This window comes from Neoarius graeffei, chromosome 15 (genome assembly GCF_027579695.1).
Source record: "Neoarius graeffei isolate fNeoGra1 chromosome 15, fNeoGra1.pri, whole genome shotgun sequence".
Lineage (NCBI taxonomy): Eukaryota > Metazoa > Chordata > Actinopteri > Siluriformes > Ariidae > Neoarius > Neoarius graeffei.
This window is the reverse complement of record NC_083583.1, coordinates 69,493,531-69,513,091: the sequence shown is the minus strand read 5'-3', so window position 1 is coordinate 69,513,091 and position 19,561 is coordinate 69,493,531. Positions and strand designations below refer to the sequence as shown.

General features: G+C 41.1%; 1 protein-coding gene across 2 annotated transcripts in view; it reads left to right on the top strand.

The window, feature by feature from the left end:
* Positions 1–19,561, top strand: part of vps13c (vacuolar protein sorting 13 homolog C) — a 353,158-nt gene that overhangs the window by 10,184 nt on the left and 323,413 nt on the right. For both annotated transcript variants that reach the window (XM_060941799.1, XM_060941800.1), the window contains exons 2-4: positions 429–472; positions 6,177–6,219; positions 14,582–14,677. In XM_060941799.1, coding sequence (XP_060797782.1) covers positions 429–472; positions 6,177–6,219; positions 14,582–14,677 — 183 coding nt within the window. The remainder of the gene's footprint in view (positions 1–428; positions 473–6,176; positions 6,220–14,581; positions 14,678–19,561) is intronic.

Here is a 19,561-nt window from a genome sequence, read left to right as displayed (position 1 = left end):
ACTGCAAAATCTCATTTATACAGAATGTGCAGTTTCTACTATAATGTAACAAACAAACCACAGCCCAGGACCAATCTATTGGCTGGAAATACACTTTCTCTTGGACACCGAACATGACAATGTGAGAAGATAAGCTGTTTTAAACTTTTGGTTTATCTGCTGAGCAATGTTGACTCTATTTCGATTTAATAGAAGGTGTGGCGTATATCAAACACTGTTTTTCTGTTTTGGAAATTGGCCAAACCCTTCAACAAGCTTTTTCCTGGACCTCCTCTTTCAGAAGGAAGTATATCAACATGCAGAATAAAATCATGGCTTTCATACTATTTTACTGACACTTGAATGGCAGGCTCTTGAATGTGAGCTGCAGGGAAATTGTAAATGGGTTTTATATGACTACTGATTAATCTAAATACTTTTCTTTATAGGTGATGTGGTTCTGGAAAACCTCCGAGTGAGGGAGAATACTTTGGTAGGCAGAATTCCAAAAATATCTTTATCGATTTCGGAATTAATGTAATTGTAAACAGTTCAAGTGTCTGTCATTACGTTCATCTATTTTGTTTAAAATGGAAATGTTTGTAGCACTTTGGGTGGCATAAAACTTTGTGCTTGCTAAATTAATATAGCTGCTAAATCTGTTGCAACGGCTGTACTAGCCTTACAGATTTTGGTTATGTTTATTCACACCTTTTAACACCTGGATATCCTCTCATTCCTTATGCATGTCATGAAGTGTCATAATATTAGCTATCACTTTTTTCCCTTTTCTCTTTTTGCCTGTGTGCATATACTAGACCCACATAGATCTTGAAGTGATCCTGTGCAGCTTGTGGCTATGGGCAGAGGGTTTTTTTGTCCTCCGAAGCGCTGAAACACTTTTTTTTTTTTTTTTTTCTTTTTAACTTGTTAGCTTATACTTTACGATGTCCAAGATAGTATAGAAGTGTGGGTCCTCCTCTGTTTCCCACTGGAATTATTGCCATGAACAGGGCCAGAGAGTGCATGTCACTCCCTCTCTCATGCTCCTAACCCAATTCCTGGTGAGTTGCTCACTGAGGCCACATTCACACCTGGCAATAACATGTGTCCTGGGTGATCTGACTGGAAGTAGACAGCTAAGATGCATAGCTGTTCACACCTGGCATTATGATTGCGTCTCCATTGACCACTTGTGATCAGATTTCATGCATTGTTCCCAAGGGGAGGAAGGTTGTCATGAACATGTATTATGCCTGTTTGCACTTCTTTCAGGCAGAAATGTTCTGTGATGCATACTTCATGTATCTGGACTTTCAAACATTTTACAGTGGTGCTTGAAAGTTTGTGAACCCTTTTGAATTTTCTATATTTCTGCATAAATATGACCTAAAACAACATCAGATTTTCCCACAAGTCCTAAAAGTAGATAAAGAGAACCCAGTTAAACAAATGAGACAAAAATATTATACTTGGTCATTTATTTATTGAGGAAAATGATCCAATATTGCATATCTATGAGTGGCAAAAGTATGTAAACCTTTGCTTTCAGTATCTGGTGTGACCTCCTTGTGCAACAATAACTGCAACTAAACGTTTCCGGTAACTGTTGATCAGTCCAAGCACCACTGTACATTACATGAATTGCTAAGGAGTCACGTGATGGAAAAATACTACTTGCAAGAGTAGAAGGTGGGAAAATTCCACCAGACAGACTTGTTCCTGAGTTTGATTCTTTGTAGCAGAGCTGAACAGCCCTCAGGGCCTACTTTATGCATTCACTTATTTTGCTGATTCTGTCCGCAATAGACAGAATTCAGCAAGCAATTCTACTCATACTCCTGGAATGGTTATCAAGGTTAACCTGGAATGGTTTTCAATAGCTAATGGCTATCAAGACCCTGGTTCCCACTGCTGATCTTCCTAGTAATTGGGATGTCCTTGTAACTTCCTTCCCAGGTGGACTTACTATCAAGGAGAATGGAAAGGACTGGTACCCCAGCAAGACTAGTTGCATCTGTGGGTTTGGCCTTCAGAGCAATGGGCAGCTCAGTGTAAGAATTCAGAAAATGATCCTGAATTGTGGAGCCCCTAGTATGTGGGCTTTTGTATCTTCTCAGGCAGAAATGGTTTCAAAAATGGTCTGCACCCTGTCCATTAGATGAAGAATTGGTGCACTGCCCATTTCTTAAAGTGCTAGCCTTTTCGCAGGACTGCAGGGACATGGCAAGTCCTCATCGATGCTCAGTGTATGTTTCCTTAGAGATATTGACACTAACACGGCTGGAGTGTGTGGTTGTCCTTCCCAGCTGTCCACAACCCAGCCAAATCACTTACAGTGGTGCTTGAAAGTTTGTGAACCCTTTTGAATTTTCTATATTTCTGCATAAATATGACCTAAAACATCAGATTTTCCCACAAGTCCTAAAAGTAGATAAAGAGAACCCAGTTAAACAAATGAGACAAAAATATTATACTTGGTCATTTATTTATTGAGGAAAATGATCCAATATTACGTATCTGTGAGTGGCAAAAGTATGTGAACCTTTGCTTTCAAGATCTGGTGTGACCCCCTTGTGCAGCAATAACTGCAACTAAATGTTTCCAGTAACTGTTGATCAGTCCTGCACACTGGCTTGGAGGAATTTTAGCCCATTCCTCCATACAGAACAGCTTCAACTCTGGGATGTTGGTGGGTTTCCTCACATGAACTACTTGCTTCAGGTCCTTCCACAACATTTCAATTGGATTAAGGTCAGGACTTTGACTTGGCCATTCCAAAACATTAACTTTATTCTTCTTTAACCATTCCTTGGTAGAATGGCTTGTGTGCTTAGGGTCGTTGTCTTGCTGCATTACCCACCTTCTCTTGAGATTCAGTTCATGGACAGATGTCCTGACATTTTCCTTTAGAATTCACTGGTATAATTCAAAATTAATTGTTCCATCAATGATGGCAAGCCGTCCTGGCCCAGATGCAGCAAAACAGACCCAAACTATGATACTACCACCACCATGTTTCACAGATGGGATAAGGTTCTTATGCTGGAATGCAGTGTTTTCCTTTCTCCAAACAAAACGCTTCTCATTTAAACCAAAAAGTTCTATTTTGGTCTCATCCATCCACAAAACATTTTTCCAATAACCTGGCTTGTCCACATGATCTTTAGCAAACTGCAGACGAGCAGCAGTGTTCTTTTTGGAGAGCAGTGGCTTTCTCCTTGCAACCCTGCCATGCACACCATTTGTTGTTCAGTGTGCTCCTGATGGTGGACTCATGAACATTAACATTAGCCAATGTGAGCGAGACCTTCAGTTGCTTAGAAGTTACCCTGGGGTCCTTTGTGACCTCGCCGACTATTACACGCCTTGCTCTTGGAGTGATCTTTGTTGGTCGACCACTCCTGGGGAGGGTAACAATGGTCTTGAATTTCCTCCATTTATACACAATCTGTCTGATTGTGAATTGGTGGAGTCCAAACTCTTTAGAGATGGTTTTGTAACCTTTTCCAGCCTGACAAGCATCAACAACGCTTTTTCTGAGGTCCTCAGAAATCTCCTTTGTTTGTGCCATGATACACTTCCACAAACGTGTTGTGAAGATCAGACTTTGATAGATCCCTGTTCTTTAAATAAAACAGGGTGCCCACTCACACCTGATTGTCATCCCATTGATTGAAAACACCTGACTCTAATTTCACCTTCAAATTAACAGCTAATCCCAGAGGTTCACATACTTTTGCCACTCACAGATATGTAATATTGGATAATTTTCCTCAATAAATAAATGACCAAGTATAATATTTTTGTCTCATTTGTTTAACTGGGTTCTCTTTATCTGCTTTTAGGACTTGTGGGAAAATCTGATGTTATTTTAGGTCATATTTCTGCAGGAATATAGAAAATTCTAAAAGGTTCACTAACTTTCAAGCACCATTGTAAATGGCGCCAACGGGGGCTTTTATTTATTTATTTATTTTAAACAGCCCCCTGCTGCCTAGTGGGCCTATAGAGGATGTGCAGTCACGTGACCCGTCCGTGTTTACTCCGCCCACTCCGCCATATTGGACGGCTTCAGGATTGTTTACCTTGCGCGAGTGTAATGGATCCAGGGAGTAATCCCCAAGAAAATTCGGAAAATACCCCATCTACATCGCGCGATTACTTGTCTAAGTTTGTTCAGCATCTTGAAGGTGACGTGAGACAGCGTTACGTGGAAAAGTGTTCCAGGTTGGGGATTGCAGAACCGTACAACTTGCCGCAATCCTTGTTCAGGGAAATTCGGAGCTGCAGTGCCGGCGATTTGCCCGATCTGGCCTACCACGACATTTACAATTTTCTCGTTAATCATGTTACACTGGCAAAGCCCTCAAAGCTTACAAGAGCCTGGAAGCTTATAAATATTTTGTTGCGGGACGGGTATCTCAACTATACCTCTGGAAGGTTCCGAAGAAGGAAGTCTACTTGATAACCTCATGGGTAAGTGGCATTAAGACGTTTATCATAAAGAGACTATGCAGGACGTTTTATCTTAAGAATGTTCGAAATCTAAACTCAGTTCCAGATAATGACAGGGTTGTAAATATGTATGTTTTTGTCTGAAAAACAGTAAACCAGAAAGCTGCGCACGTCTGCGCGGAAGCTGCGCAAATATGCGCAGCTTTCCAACCCACTGCCGCCTTCTCATACTAATACTTCCTATGTTGCTTATTTAGTAATTTTAATACAGAATTTACTCTGATGAAATTATTCAGACACTCCAATGCCCCCCCCTAAAAAAATCGGATCTGCACGATTCAGCCGTGAAAAAGGCGCATCCGCTGTTTGCATCCCTGTTTAAACTAATAGGTTAACCGACTTTAACCGGCTAATGAGGCTCGGTGGTCGGTCAAGATTTTTTTTAGTTTTCGCCATCCCTACTATGGATTGGCCTTTCAAAGGCATATATGAGCCAAAAAGATAAAACATTGTCATAGACTAGGCCAGGGTAGTAGGGCTAGGCATAGCCATTTTAAACATTAGAGACTGTCTAGTTTCTAAGTATGCAGTTATCATTCAATCCGAAAATCAACTTAACAGATGTACTAGGAGTATTGAATTAGAAGATTACACCTACCTGATATGAAGTGTTCACTACAAATTCGGCTGGTAGAACTGGGGTACCAGTTTTCTCTTCGCACAGCGGACACCCATTTTGCACGCCTCTCCTCGTCTGCGGGGAATCTATAAAATGACAGGCCCTCCTTTTGGCCCTGTCTATTGGTACAACCAAATGCTGAACAAGATATAACCATTCTCGAAAGATCTACTCCCACACACTTGATAATTAGAATGGGTTCGTCTAAGTTCTATGCGCGACCTTGCCGTCCAAAATGGTGGATAAACAAATATCACGTGACCTTGTGACGTCACGTGCATGCTCTCTATAATTACCCTGTGCTGTCTGTATTGACAGAAGTGAAGTGTGCGTTTCACTCTTTTTGCTCTAACTCCAGCAAAACTTTGCCACACCAAAAGTATTTGATAACATAACAATGTTAGTGGACCACAGTGAGTTTAACCTGAACTGCCATGGACTTGCACTTGTGCAACCAGTTCTGGAATCTAAGGTTGTTCATCAGCTGTGTGCTGACTGCCTCAGTATCATCTTAATCTTGCTGCACTAGCTGCATTTGTGCATTTAGCCACACTTGGTAGGCAGCTCGACTTAGGACTCCAGGCAGTATGTGGCTTTGTATGCTCTCAGGTGGAAACTGTTCCAAAAAAGAAGTTTGTAACATCCTTCAGTTGGATGTTACTGTCAATTCTTGACTTTGTTGTAGACAATGACATGCATGTGCACACGTACAGAGGATATCCAGGTGTTTGATATCACCCATGGTGGTTACAGATAATATGACAGGTGATATGGGTTTTTATAGAACCAGTTATATATAAACTAGTATTTAAGTGTATTAATGTCACAGTCTTGTCTCCATTTAAGCTACTGGCCAGAATTGCATGCATTTGTATTGTCATAATTTTAAGAGTGTACAGTATAAACAAGATAAGATACACTTTATATTGTATTTGTTTATTTTAAATTTGAGCTTGTTTTGTACTTGGGTGTGCCTTCTGTATTAATTGTAGCTCACTAACATACTGTATGAAAGTATTAATTACATTCTAACATGTTAAAAAAAATTTTCCCCCCCCAGAGTGAACTGGATGTACCATTTAAAGTGAAGGCTGGGCAAATTGGTAACAACTTATTTTCATTTGAAACGTATAGTGGTTGTATACATGCACTTCTATGCCTTTGATAGTCTCACAGTAGTAGATTTTGTAACCAATTGTCAACTAATTATGAGCTAATTATCAACATGATTTGATGAATTGTTTTTCTTCAGTATTTTTCCTTATTTTATTAATATGAAAAAAGGGAAAATTGACTTTGTGCTTATTTTCAGTGTATGCCATTTGCATACATGTCAGTATTTGGAGGTATTCTGCATCTGATGTGCAATTTTAACATGCTCTCAAAAGTGGGAAGATTAATTCTACTTTTTGTGTCCATGAAGTTTTTTTTTTTACTTGAAAAGCTGTTAAAAATATTTAACACCTATGCTTTTCTGATAATAAATGGTAACTGGACACATTTCATAGGCATGCTAATATTGCAAGAATCTGTTTTAGATACCACAGTATACAGTCTGCTGATTAGCTTAATCACACACTGAAAATCTGAGTGAATCTAACATTTAATTGTAGTAAAACTATTCTAAGAAAAAAAAGCGTTTAATAAAAATACCTTTAAAAAGCCACATTTCACAATTATTGGCATCCCTAGAAATTCTTATGGACAAAATGAATCCCATTTATATTTTACCTGTTTTAAGTTCACCTGTTTAGAAACTTAAGCAGTCATCTATGACCCCGTTTCACTGGGGTATACATGTAAGTATGAGTTGACACAGAGGACATTCATAACATTCCCTCGTTCATCACATTTCCCCTATTTATTAAAATGGGGAAAGTTAGAAAATGCAGAACTTAAAATGATGCAAATATGTGATGATCTTCATAAATCAGTCAATAGCCACAAAAACAGTTACACATCTGAAAATGCCTATATGCACTGTTAGGGCAATAAATAAGAAGTTTAAACCAACAAGAGGAGGCAATAAGGGGAATGTTTAGAGAGAAACATTTCTTCAGGGATCATGGTTGGGGATTTGCAGAAGTTGGTAGCATTTGAGGGTCAGCAAGTCTCCAAATCTACAATTAGATGCCATCGCCATGATTATGTACGATTTGGAGGGTATTCCAGTAGAAATAATTTTCTTTTATCTAACGACAAATATAAGTACCTGGAGTTTGCAAGACACCACTGGAATTTTAATTGGAACTAGGTTCTAAGGTCAGATGAGACCAGAGAAATAAAGCATTTTTGGCAACAAATAGAAAGTTTGCCTTAAAAGGTAGGATGATTATACAGAAATTAATCTAATCCATACAGCCAAGTGTTGGTGAATGATCTTTGATGGGCTGTTTTTCCTTCAAAAGATCAAACCCAACCTCCTGATCGAAACCCCTTTGAAAACCTGTGGGTTGAGCCCGGACAATAGAAAATCTGGCTCTGAATTCTCATCATGCATTACTGAAGAAGACTTAGTCCAGCAAAAGTAGGCTGCACAATAATGTATAGACTACAGAGTGCTAAATGTGGTGGTGCTGATAAATGTGGTGTGATCTTGTTAAAAATTAATGAACATTTTTTGTTCTCTTAAGTTTAATGATGCAAATTAAATCTAAACTAAAAGTTAATGATGCAAATTTACTTAAACGAAATGTTAAGATTACTCTCTTTCGTTGTGAGATTAAGCTAATTAAGCACAGACAATTTTCAAAATCATTTTTTAAAAAAATCCATTTTTAATGTAGGTGCCAAAAATTATAGACCTGACTGTAAGAGATTAAAAATTGACTTAAACTACATGATAATTTTTAATCAGAAGACCTATTAAAACCTGGTTTGTGATTTCTTTTAAAAATGGCAGGTACACTATTGTTGTACCTATTATTAGTCAGGGATAACAAGGAATTATCTAATGAGTAATTGTTCTGTTACAGTGGTGCTTGAAAGTTTGTGAACTCTTTAGAATTTTCTATATTTCTGCATAAATATGACCTAAAACATCATCAGATTTTCCCACAAGTCCTAAAAGTAGATAAAGAGAAACCAGTACAAATGAGACAAATTTATTTATTGAGGAAAATGGTCCAATATTACATATCTGTGAGTGGCAAAAATATGTGAACCTTTGCTTTCAGTATCTGGTGTGACCCCCTTGTGCAGCAATAACTGCAACTAAACGTTTCCGGTAACTGCTGATCAGTCCTGCACACCGGCTTGGAGGAATTTTAGCCCATTCCTCCATATAGAACAGCTTCAACTCTGGGATGTTGGTGGGTTTCCTCACATGAACTACTCGCTTCAGGTCCTTCCACAACATTTCAATTGGATTAAGGTCAGGACTTTGACTTGGCCATTCCAAAACATTAACTTTATTCTTCTTTAACCATTCTTTGGTAGAATGACTTGTGTGCTTAGGGTTGTTGTCTTGCTGCATTTTCCTTTAGAATTCGCTGGTATCATTCAGAATTCATTGTTCCATCAATGATGGCAAGCTGTCCTGGCCCAGATGCAGCAAAACAGGACCAAACCATGATACTACCACTACCATGTTTCACAGATGGGATAAGGTTCTTATGCTGGAATGCAATGTTTTCCTTTCTCCAAACATAACACTTCTCATTTAAACCAAAAAGTTCTATTTTGGTCTCATCAATCCACAAAACATTCTCCAAGAGCCTTCTGGCTTGTCCACATGATCTTGAGCAAACTACAGATGAGCAGCAGTGTTCTTTTTGGAGAGCATTGGCTTTCTCCTTGCAACCCTGCCATGCACACCATTTGTTGTTCAATGTTCTCCTGATGTTGGACTCATGAACATTAACATTAGCCAATGTGAGAGAGGCCTTCAGTTGCTTAGAATTACCATGGGGTCCTTTGTGACCTCGCCGACTATTACACGCCTTGCTCTTGGAGTGATCTTTGTTGGCTGACCACTCCTGGGGAGGGTGACAATGGTCTTGAATTTCCTCCATTTGTACACAATCTGTCTGACTATGGATTGATGGACTCTTTAGAGATAGTTTTGTAACCTTTTTCCAGCCTGACAAGCATCAACAACGCTTTTTCTGAGGTCCTCAGAAATCTCCTTTGTTCGTGCCATGATACACTTCCACAAACGTGTTGTGAAGATCAGATTTTGATAGATCCCTGTTCTTTAAATAAAACAGGGTGCCCACTGACACCTGATTGTCATCCTATTGATTGAAAACACCTGACTCTAATTTCACCTTCAAATGAACTGCTAATCCCAGAGGTTCACATACTTTTGCCACTCAGATATGTAATATTGGATCATTTTCCTCAATAAATAAATAAATCTCATCTGAGGAGTCACGTGGGAGCGCCGAGAAAGATGGCAGCACACTGAGAGAGCTCTTGACAGACCATCATTTAATTGAACTTAACACACGCTTATATTTTCAATATAGCCTGCTTTCATAGTTAGATGGGAGTATATTTCAAAATAGGTCATTAAAGTGAAGACTGAGTAGTGAAATGTTGACCAAAGCAAACTTTTTCCAAAGCGCAAACAAGAGAAGCAAGCCCGCACCTAGAAGCAACATGGCCGACAGCGACAGACCTGAAGGAACAGGTGATAGTCATGGAAGAGATACGAAAGATGAACGCAACACTTAAGGTGGTAGCAGCGGATGTAACGGCCATCAAAGAGACTACTAAAGAGCTGAAGGACGCCGTGGATAATATACAAAGTAGGCTTGGAGATGCCGAGCAACGGATATCGGACATAGAGGACACAAACATGAGAATGGAAAAAGATGTAGAGAAACACGATAAATGAATACAGACACTGTGGATGCGGGTGGAAGACCTCGAAAATCGTAGCAGGAGAAACAATGTCAGGTTGGTGGGACTGAAAGAAAATAAAGGGCAAAAAGGCAAAGTAATGCAATACGTAGAAAGAATCTTGTCTGATGGACTGGGGCTAACAGGCCAGGAATTTGAGATTGAACGGGCACACTGCTCGATGGCCCCCATGCCTGATCCGGACAAACCACCAAGGACCATTTTGATACGCTTCCTACGCTCTTCTGCTCGAGATAAAGTACTACAGGTGTCGAAGGAGAAACGGGGAATCGAATGGGACGGTTGCAAGCTATCTTTTTTTCGAGGATCTGACAAGGGAACTGGCAGAGAAAAGGAAGGAGTTTGCACTGGTGAAAAGGCGACTACAGGAGCTGAACATGAAACACCGATTGGCGTATCCTGCTATGCTCATCTTTACTTGGAAGGGGCAAAAGAAAATGTTCAAAGAGTGGAAGGAAGCAGATGAATTCATTCAGAGAAACGAATAGATGACCACGAGTCCTGCAAGTGACTTTTGAAGCGTGTGTGAAAATGAAAGTAGCATAAGGTATTTCTTTTATGATTGGTTTGTCTGGGGTGACTGAAGTGGTGTTGTTGATAGCAACGCGCCTCGCGGACTGAGTAAAATAGTTAAGGGGAATTCTTATACAGGGTGGGGAGGGGCTACGGTACGCAGAGCCAGGATGTTCGATGTTGCTCTGACTAGGGGAGGTTTCTTTTTTTGTGCATGTTCATGTTTGATGAACATGGTATAGAAGAAGCAAGGCATTGGTTAATGTCCCACTTTTTTGTTTACTTAGTTAAATCTATGAAGGGCGACCTACAGCTGAAGTTACATATGCGCAGTTATAATGGTGGATAACAGATACATTAACGTAATATCATGGAACATAAATGGATGTGGCAACCAGATTAAGAGGAGGAAAATATTAACCTATCTAAAATCCAAGGGCACAGATGTCGCATTTATTCAAGAATCTCACATCACAGAGGAAGAAGCGGTAAAATTTCAAAGGGATTGGGTGGGAAGAGTTTATCACAGCTCTTACTCTAGCAAACGAAATGGAGTGATGATTCTTATAAATAAGAGATTAAGCTTTGTCATGATAAAGGAAAAAAAGGATCAAGAAGGTAGAATAATTTGTATTGAAGCCTTAGTTAACGGAGTTAAGACAATATTATGTAATATATACGCCCCTAATAAAGGGGATCCTGATTTTTTTTCCATGAGGTAAATACATTGATTGGAGATATGGAAGGGTAGGTCATTCTAGCAGGAGATTTTAACCAAGTGATGGATGGGATGATTGAGAAGAGCAGATTCAAGGGTAAACACACACCAAGGGATAGAGCAGCGATATATATGTTAACAGAGGATCTGAGTCTGGTGGATGTTTGGAGGTTGGTGAATCCTCGTGAGAGAGAATATACATTCTACTCTCACTGTCATAAGTCACATTCCAGGATAGATTTCTTCCTAATATCAAACACTCTCATAGACTCAGTTGTGGACTGTAAGATAGGCGCAATTGCTCTTAGTGACCACGCCACAGTAGAGCTACACATAGATTTACAGACGGACAGAGGTAGAAAAGGCAGATGGAGGCTAAACACTAGGATATTGCAGGATGAGGTATTTAGTAACACACTATCAGAGGAATTTAAATTATTCTTTAAAACCAACATTGGATCTACATCACAAATATCATCTGTATGGGAGGCATCAAAAGCATACATCCGAGGGAAAATCATAGCCCATTCCTCTAAACTTAGAGAGTGCAATGAGAGTGACAAAATTGGAAAAGGAAATATGTAATCTGGAAAAAGAATTGGCAATTCATAATACAGAGGAGATGTATCACACCATCTGTAATCGTAAATATCAGTTACATGAAATATTTAATAAAAAAGCAGAATATGCTTTATTTAGACTGAAATCTACTTTTTATGAAGGAGGGGAAAAGGGCGGTAGACTGTTAGGCAGGCAATTAAAACATCAGCACATTTCTAACAATATCCCAATGATTAAGAGAGCAAATGGAGCAGTGACCTCCTCAATAGAAATTAATAAGGTATTTGAAGAATTTTACAAAGAATTATATACATCTGACTGCACTCCTAGCACAGAGGAAATAGAAAAGTTTTTCTCAAGCCTTCAGATGCCTAACATCTGAGCAAAGAACAATGCTGGATGCCCCTCTAACAGAGGACGAATTAAGAGCAACCATACAGTCAATGAAAAATGGGAAGTCGCCTGGATTGGACGGCTTCCCAATTGAATATTATAAAAAATATGTTGATATCCTGGCCCCTATTTTACATAAGGTTTACCTGGAAGCATTTGAGAGGGACTCTCTGCCCAGCACATTCAATGATGCCCTAATCACTCTTATCCCAAAGAAAGATAGAGATGCATCACAACCAACTAACTTTAGACCTGTGAGTCTACTTGGGGTTGATCTTAAGATATTGATTAAGACTCTAGCATCCAGATTGGAACGGGTGTTACCTAATATCATAAATGGTGACCAAGTAGGCTTCATCAAGCATAGATCGTCAATGGATAATATGCGAAGACTCATGCATCTTGTACATATGAATCGCACCAATCCTACACCGGTTACAGCCCTCTCACTAGACGCCGAGAAGGCGTTTGACCGGGTAGAATGGGGCTTCCTTATGGCAGCTCTCTCTAAATTTGAATTTGGGCCTGGTTTTTGCCACTGGGTTAAAGTGCTCTACTCAAATCCAAGAGCGGCTGTTCTTACAAATGGGGTGATATCTAACTTTTTTGGCCTATCAAGGGGAACGAGACAGGGCTGCTCCCTATCACCCCTCTTAGGCCCTGTCCACACGGCAACGGATTCAGGTGACTCCGATACAATTGCTTATCGTTTAGGCCTGGCGTCCACACGGCACCGGCGTTTTGGGTGCCCAAAACGCAATCTTTTTGAGAACGGGTTCCAGAGTGGAAAGATCTGGCAACGTTGCCGTTGTGAAGTCGTCTGGATGAGTAGAACGGATTTGTTTACGATGACGTCACAACCACATGACTGTGAGTGCTTCACGCCGGGTAGAAGTGTAACGAATATCACCAGGAAAAAGCCTTACAGAGCACTAGTGAGAGTGAAACACGAGCTTGGATATTATTATTATTATTATTATTATTATTATTATTATTATTATGTTCAGTGTTAGTTCACAGTAGTAATGCAAGAAGCAGAATAGTGACAGTAATAGTGAAGCAAAAACATGCAATTGTACAAACACTGCAGCTCTACAGCAAAATATTCATTTATGAAATGGTCTGATTCTTAACACCAGTAGTGCCAATGATCTTCTCATTGCGATGCGAGTTGTCAACAAATCCTATAACTTGGTTCATGAAACGCGCTTACAAAATATTTTCACTGTGAATATTTATTGTGTAATGGTGCAATCCTGCCAGCAAAAATAGGGGAAAAAAGGAGCGATCTCACCTTCAGATGTTGATTTAAGTCCGACAATACATTCCTCAAAAAGGGCGTAGAGGAGCAAATTAATCCAATTTATTCCGGGCCATTAAAGACGCCGCCTTCCGCGTAGAATCATACATCATCCTCGCCGCCATATTGGAGAGGTCAAAGCGGAGAATAAAGATTAGCTGCGTTTAACTGTACCAACAGGTTTACCGTCCAAATGAGATCATATGGGATTACCTTTCACAGGTGAGAAACAACAAATTAATCCATCGTGTATCATTCAATTTATTCCGGACCATTGAAGACGCCGCCTTCCGCGTAGAATCATACGTCATCCTCGCCGCCATTTTGGATAGGTCAAAGCGGAGAATAAAGATTAGCTGCGTTTAACTGTACCAACAGGTTTTCTGTCCAAACGAGATCACATGAGATTACCTTTCACAGGTGAGACTGGAAAAATACTTTTCATTGTATTTGGTCATTATAATGTAATTTTACAAACAGATTTTCCTGACTTTGTGGCTAATATGAAGTCTCGTGCATAATAGTTTTTGCGCATGCGTTGTTACTTCTTCTATTGTTCTGGTGTCTCCGAAGGGACTGTCTTACAGCGCCCCTAGAGGTGTGGCATGTGTATTGCATCGTTTTCAGCAAGCGTTGCGTTGCCATATGGACCTGATATTTTACTGATTGTTGCCTATTTGGACGCGATATATTTTTAAATAACATCTCGTTGCCGTTGTCGTGTGGATGTAGCCTTAGAGTCACCAGCTAACCTAACCTGCATGTCTTTAAACTGTGGGGGAAACCGGAGCAAACCCACACGGACAACATGCAAACTCCGCACAGAAAGGCCCTCGCTGGCCACGGGGCTCGAACCCGGACCTTCTTGCTGTGAGGCGATAGAGCTAACCACTACACCACCGTGCCGCCCTCAATAAATAAATGTCTAAGTATAATATTTTTGTCTCATTTGTTTAACTGGGTTCTCTTTATCTACTTTTAGGACTTGAATGAAAAATATGATGATGTTTTAGGTCATATTTATGCGGAAAAAAAGAAAGTTCTAAAGGGTTCACAAACTTTCAAGCACCGCTCTATTAGTCATTTTCACTACAGTTTCACTACATTTTTCTAGGCAAACTAACTCTAAAAATCCCCTGGAAGAATCTCTACAGTGAAGCTGTGGTTGCTACCTTGGATGGCCTGTATCTCCTAGTAGTTCCTGAAACAAGTAAGTGTTTTTTTTTTTTTTTTTTTTTTTTAAGCTCTTTTAGTGAAGCATATTTTCCTGTCATGAAGCCCAGCACAAATCCTTATCTGTTCTCGAATAAAAAAAAAAAAATTACATGAATGGTATTGCACAGTACAGGGTCAAATGTCCTGTTCCATGCTCAGTTCGTTTTAGCAGTGAACTGTGTGCTACAATATGTTGCATATATTATCAGCTTTGTCTTATTAAAAGCCCATAGAACAATGAAAATACTAGAATTCAGTTATTTTTTCATATGTTTCAGCTGATACTATGTTTACAACTTGTTGGGGGTCAGGACCAGTTAGAGTTCTGAAAGCTGTTTTATCTCACTTTAGCCTTATCACAGCTGGCATAACTTGAGAACCACTTGGGTTTTTCCGTGTCCAATTTCCTTTTTTTTTAACCACATTTTTTTTTAAACAAAACTGGTACACACAGGTATGTGTAACAGTAGCAAGTCTGCCAAACTACAACCCCAAATCGGAAAAAGTTGGGATGGTCTGTTGAAACTGAAATTAAAACTGAAGACAATGATTTGTAAATAATGTTTGCCCTTTATTACACTCAAAACAATACAACAGCACATTACTTGATGTTTTACATCATGAATTTTGTTTTTTCAAAATAAAACACTTTTTTTTTTTCAATTTTGATTCTTGCAACACATTTCAAAAAAAGTTGGTACAGTAAAGCATTTACCACTTTATAATTTTGCCATTCCTTCTCACAACACTTAAAAGATGTTTAGGGACTGAAGACACCAAGTGATGAAGTGTTTTCAGGTGTTATTTTTGTCCCATTCTTCCTGCAAATAGGTCTTAAGGTCTTAGGTCTTAAGGCTGTGGAAGAAGAGGGCGTGTCCCCTGTGTCCCCAGGAGAGCATGGGTGGTAAACTTTGTAACAAAAAAAAATATAAACGACAAACCCCATATTGTTATATGGGGTTTGTCGTTTATATTTTTTTTTGTTTCAAAGTTTACCACCCATGCTCTCCTGGGGACACAGGGGACACGCCCTCTTCTTCCACAGCCATGCCTTTGTAATGTATGCAGAATGTGGTTTTGCATTATCTTTTTGAAATATCCATGGAAAAGATTAAGTTGAAAGCATAATACATTGCTCCAAAATCTCAATGTACTTTTCTGCATTAATGCTCCATCACAAAAGTGTAAGTTACTTTTGCCAAGGGCACTGACACAACCCCATACCATGACAGACCCTGGGTGTCAGTAACGGCACTGAAAACCTGGGTTTGGAGCAGCCTCCAAACATGGTCGCTCCGGACTACACTTCCCAAATGCCACAGCGCTCCTTATCGCCAGAGTATTAACTACAACACCTGTCTCTCATTTACCTGCAATCACTTCCCCTCTCACACTCAGTCAATGTGAAGTATCATTCTGTGTCCCAGTACTTGACTTTACCGAGTTGTTTGACTTTCTGCCTGACTTCCTGTTATTAGACTCCGTTTACATTTGTTTCTGACTTCATTCTCTTGCCTGATCTCTGATATTCTGTTCACCGATTGATTGACCCTTGCTTGTCCCTGACTATATCTCCAGTTTCCCGATTTGGCTTTGTTTACAGTTTGCAACACACCTGCTCTCCCCTGCACTTGCATCCATAAGTGCCTGCCCCTGACACTGGATTTTGGACTTCTTGCTTGTAACAGTCTGGATGGTCCCGTTTGTTTTTGTTCTGGAGCACATGGCGTCCGTTTCTTACCAAAAAAACAAAAAACTGGAATACTGATTCGTCTGACCACAGTACATGTTTTCACTGTATGATGGTCCATCCCAGATGCCTCTGAGCCCAGAGAAGTTGACGGTGCTTCTGGATACAGTTAACATAAGGCTTCCTTTTTGCACAGTAAAGTTTTAACTGGCATTTGTGGATGTAACTGCATTATAGTGCTTGACAAATGTTTTCCAAAGTAATCCCAAGCCCATGTGGTTATCTCCGCTATAGATGAATGATGGTTCCTGATGCAGTGCCGTCTGAGGGATCAGAGATCATGGGTGTTCAGCTTAGGCTTGAGCCCTTGCCCCTTATGCACCAATGCTTCCATATTCCTTGAGTTGTTTTATGATCTACACCACAGAGGGTGAAATATCCAAATCCCTTCCTATGTTTCTTTGAGGAACATTGTTTTTAAACATTTCAATAATTTTCTCACACATTTTTTGACAAACTGCAGATACTCTTCACATGCTCCTCAAAGACTAGGCCTTTCCTGAATACAGATTTTGTACAAACTCATGATTACAATCACCTGTTGACATAACCTGTTTCAAATCACATCATTATTTGTGTTACCTCATTAATAGCCCTAAATTGTCTCCATCCCAACTTTTTTAGAATGTGTTGCAGGCCTGAAATGCAAGAATGGCTTTACATCCAGGCCTGCAACACATTCCAAAGAAAGTTGTAATGGTCTAAGATAGTTGATTTAAGGAGGAAATGGGAGACAGGCTTGACAACTCAAGGTACAGTTTTTATAAAAAAAAAAAATCTCCTTCTCACCCCCGGCGGGGGTGGGTGGGTGGTATCCATGTCATCCTCAAGCTCGGGTCCTCTACCAGAGGCCTGGGAGTTTGAGGGTTCTGCGCAGTATCTTCGATGTTCCTAGGACTGCGCTCTTCTGGACTGAGGCTTCAGATGTTGTTCCTGGGATTTGCTGGAGCCACTCTCCCAGTTTGGGGGTTACTGCCCCAAGTGCCCCCACTACCACGGGGACCACGCAACCCTTGACCTTCCACATCCGTTCCAGCTGCTCTTTCAACCCTTGATACTTCTTAAGTTTCTCATGTTCCTTCTTCCTGATGTTGGCGTCAGCTGGGATCGCCACATCTATCACCACCACCCTCTTCTGCTCTTTGTCCACCACCACTATGTCCTGTTGGTTAGCCAGGATCTGTTTGTCAGTCTGGAAGCTGAAGTCCCACAGAACCTTGGCCCTGTTGTTCTCAGCCACCTTCTGTGGTATGGCCCATTGGGACTTGGGTGCTTCTATTCCATACTGGTTGCAGATGTTCCTGTATACTATCCCAGCCACTTGGTTGTGCCTCTCCATGTACGCTGATCCAGCTAGCATCTTACACCCTACTACTATGTGCTGGACTGTTTCAGGGGCTTCTTTGCACAGTCTGCATCTTGGGTCTGATCCTACTCTGGTAGATCCTGGCCTCTATGGCTCTTGTGCTTATGGCCTGTTCTTGTGCTGCCATGATTAGTGCCTCTGTGCTGTCTGTCAGTCCTCCATTATCCAGCCACTGGTAGGATTTCTTGATATTAGCCACTTCCTCTATCTGACGGTGGTACATGCCATGTAGGGGTTTGTCCCTCCAGGTTGTCTGTTCCTCCTCCTCCTTCTCGCTCTCATCATGGTTCTGCTGCCTGAGACATTCACTTAGCAGTTCATCCTTTGGGGCCATCTTTCTGATGTATTCTCGGATTTTCGATGTTTCATCCTGGACCGTGGTCTTGACGCTCACTAGCCCTCGGCCTCCCTCTTTCCGCTTAGTGTATAGTCTCTGGGTGCTGGACTTTGGGTGGAACCTTCCATGCATGGTGAGGAGCTTTCTAGTCTTGATATCTGTGGCTTCTATCTCCTCCTTTGGCCAGTTTATGATACCAGCGGGGTATCTGATGACTGGTAGTGCGTACATGTTGATGGCTCGGACCTTGTTCTTACCATTCAGCTGACTTTTCAGGACCTGCCTTACTCTCTGGAGGTATTTGGCTGTGGTTGACTTCCTTGTGGCCTCTTCATGGTTTCCATTAGCCTGTGGGATGCCAAGGTACTTGTAGCTGTCTTGGATATCACCTATGTTGCCCTCTGGTAGGTCAATCCCCTCAGTCCGGATCATCTTGCCTCTCTTTGAGACCATCCGGCCACACTTGTCCAATCCGAATGACATCCCTATGTCATCGCTGTAGATCCGGGTGGTGTGGATCAGCGAGTCTATTTCTCGCTCGTTCCTGGCATACAGCTTGATGTCATCCATGTAGAGCAGGTGGCTGATTGTTGCCCCACTACGGAATCGGTACCCATAGCCGCTCTTCGTGATGATCCGACTGAGGGGGTTCAGGCCTATGCAGAACAGCAGTGGTGATAGCGCATCTCCTTGGTATATGCCGCACTTGATGTTGACTTGGGCAATGGGTTTTGAGTTGGCCTCTAGGGTTGTCTTCCACATTTCCATTGAGTTCTGGATGAAGGTCCTTAGGTTCCTGTTGATCTTATACAGTTCCAGACATTCCAGTATCCATGTGTGTGGCATTGAGTCGTAGGCTTTCTTGTAGTCAATCCAGGCAGTGCACAGGTTGGTCTGTCTCTTCTTACAGTCTCGGGCGACTGTTCTATCGACCAGTAGCTGGTGCTTGGTTCCTCTGGTGTTACTGCCAATCCCTTTCTGTGCTTCGCTCATGTATTGAGCCACATGCTTACTCATTTTTGCTGCAGTGATGCCTGACAGGGCCTTCCATGTTGTGCAGAGACAGGTAATTGGCCGGTAGTTGGATGTGATGGGTCCCTTCTGGGGGTCCGTCATGATTAGGACTGTCCTGTCTTGGGTTAGCCATTCTGGGTGGGTCTCATCCCTCAGCAGCTGGTTCATCTGTGCTGCTAGGCGTTCATGGAGTGCAGTTAGCTTCTTCAGCCAGTACGTATGGATCATATCGGGGCCTGGTGCTGTCCAGCTCTTCATCTTTGACACTCTTTCTTGGACATCTGCTATTGAGATGGTTACTGGTTCTTGTTCTGGGAGGTTGCTGTGGTCAGCTCTTAGGTCCACTAACCATTGGGCATCGGTGTTGTGTGATGCCTTTCTTTCCCATATGTCTTTCCAGTATTTTTCCACC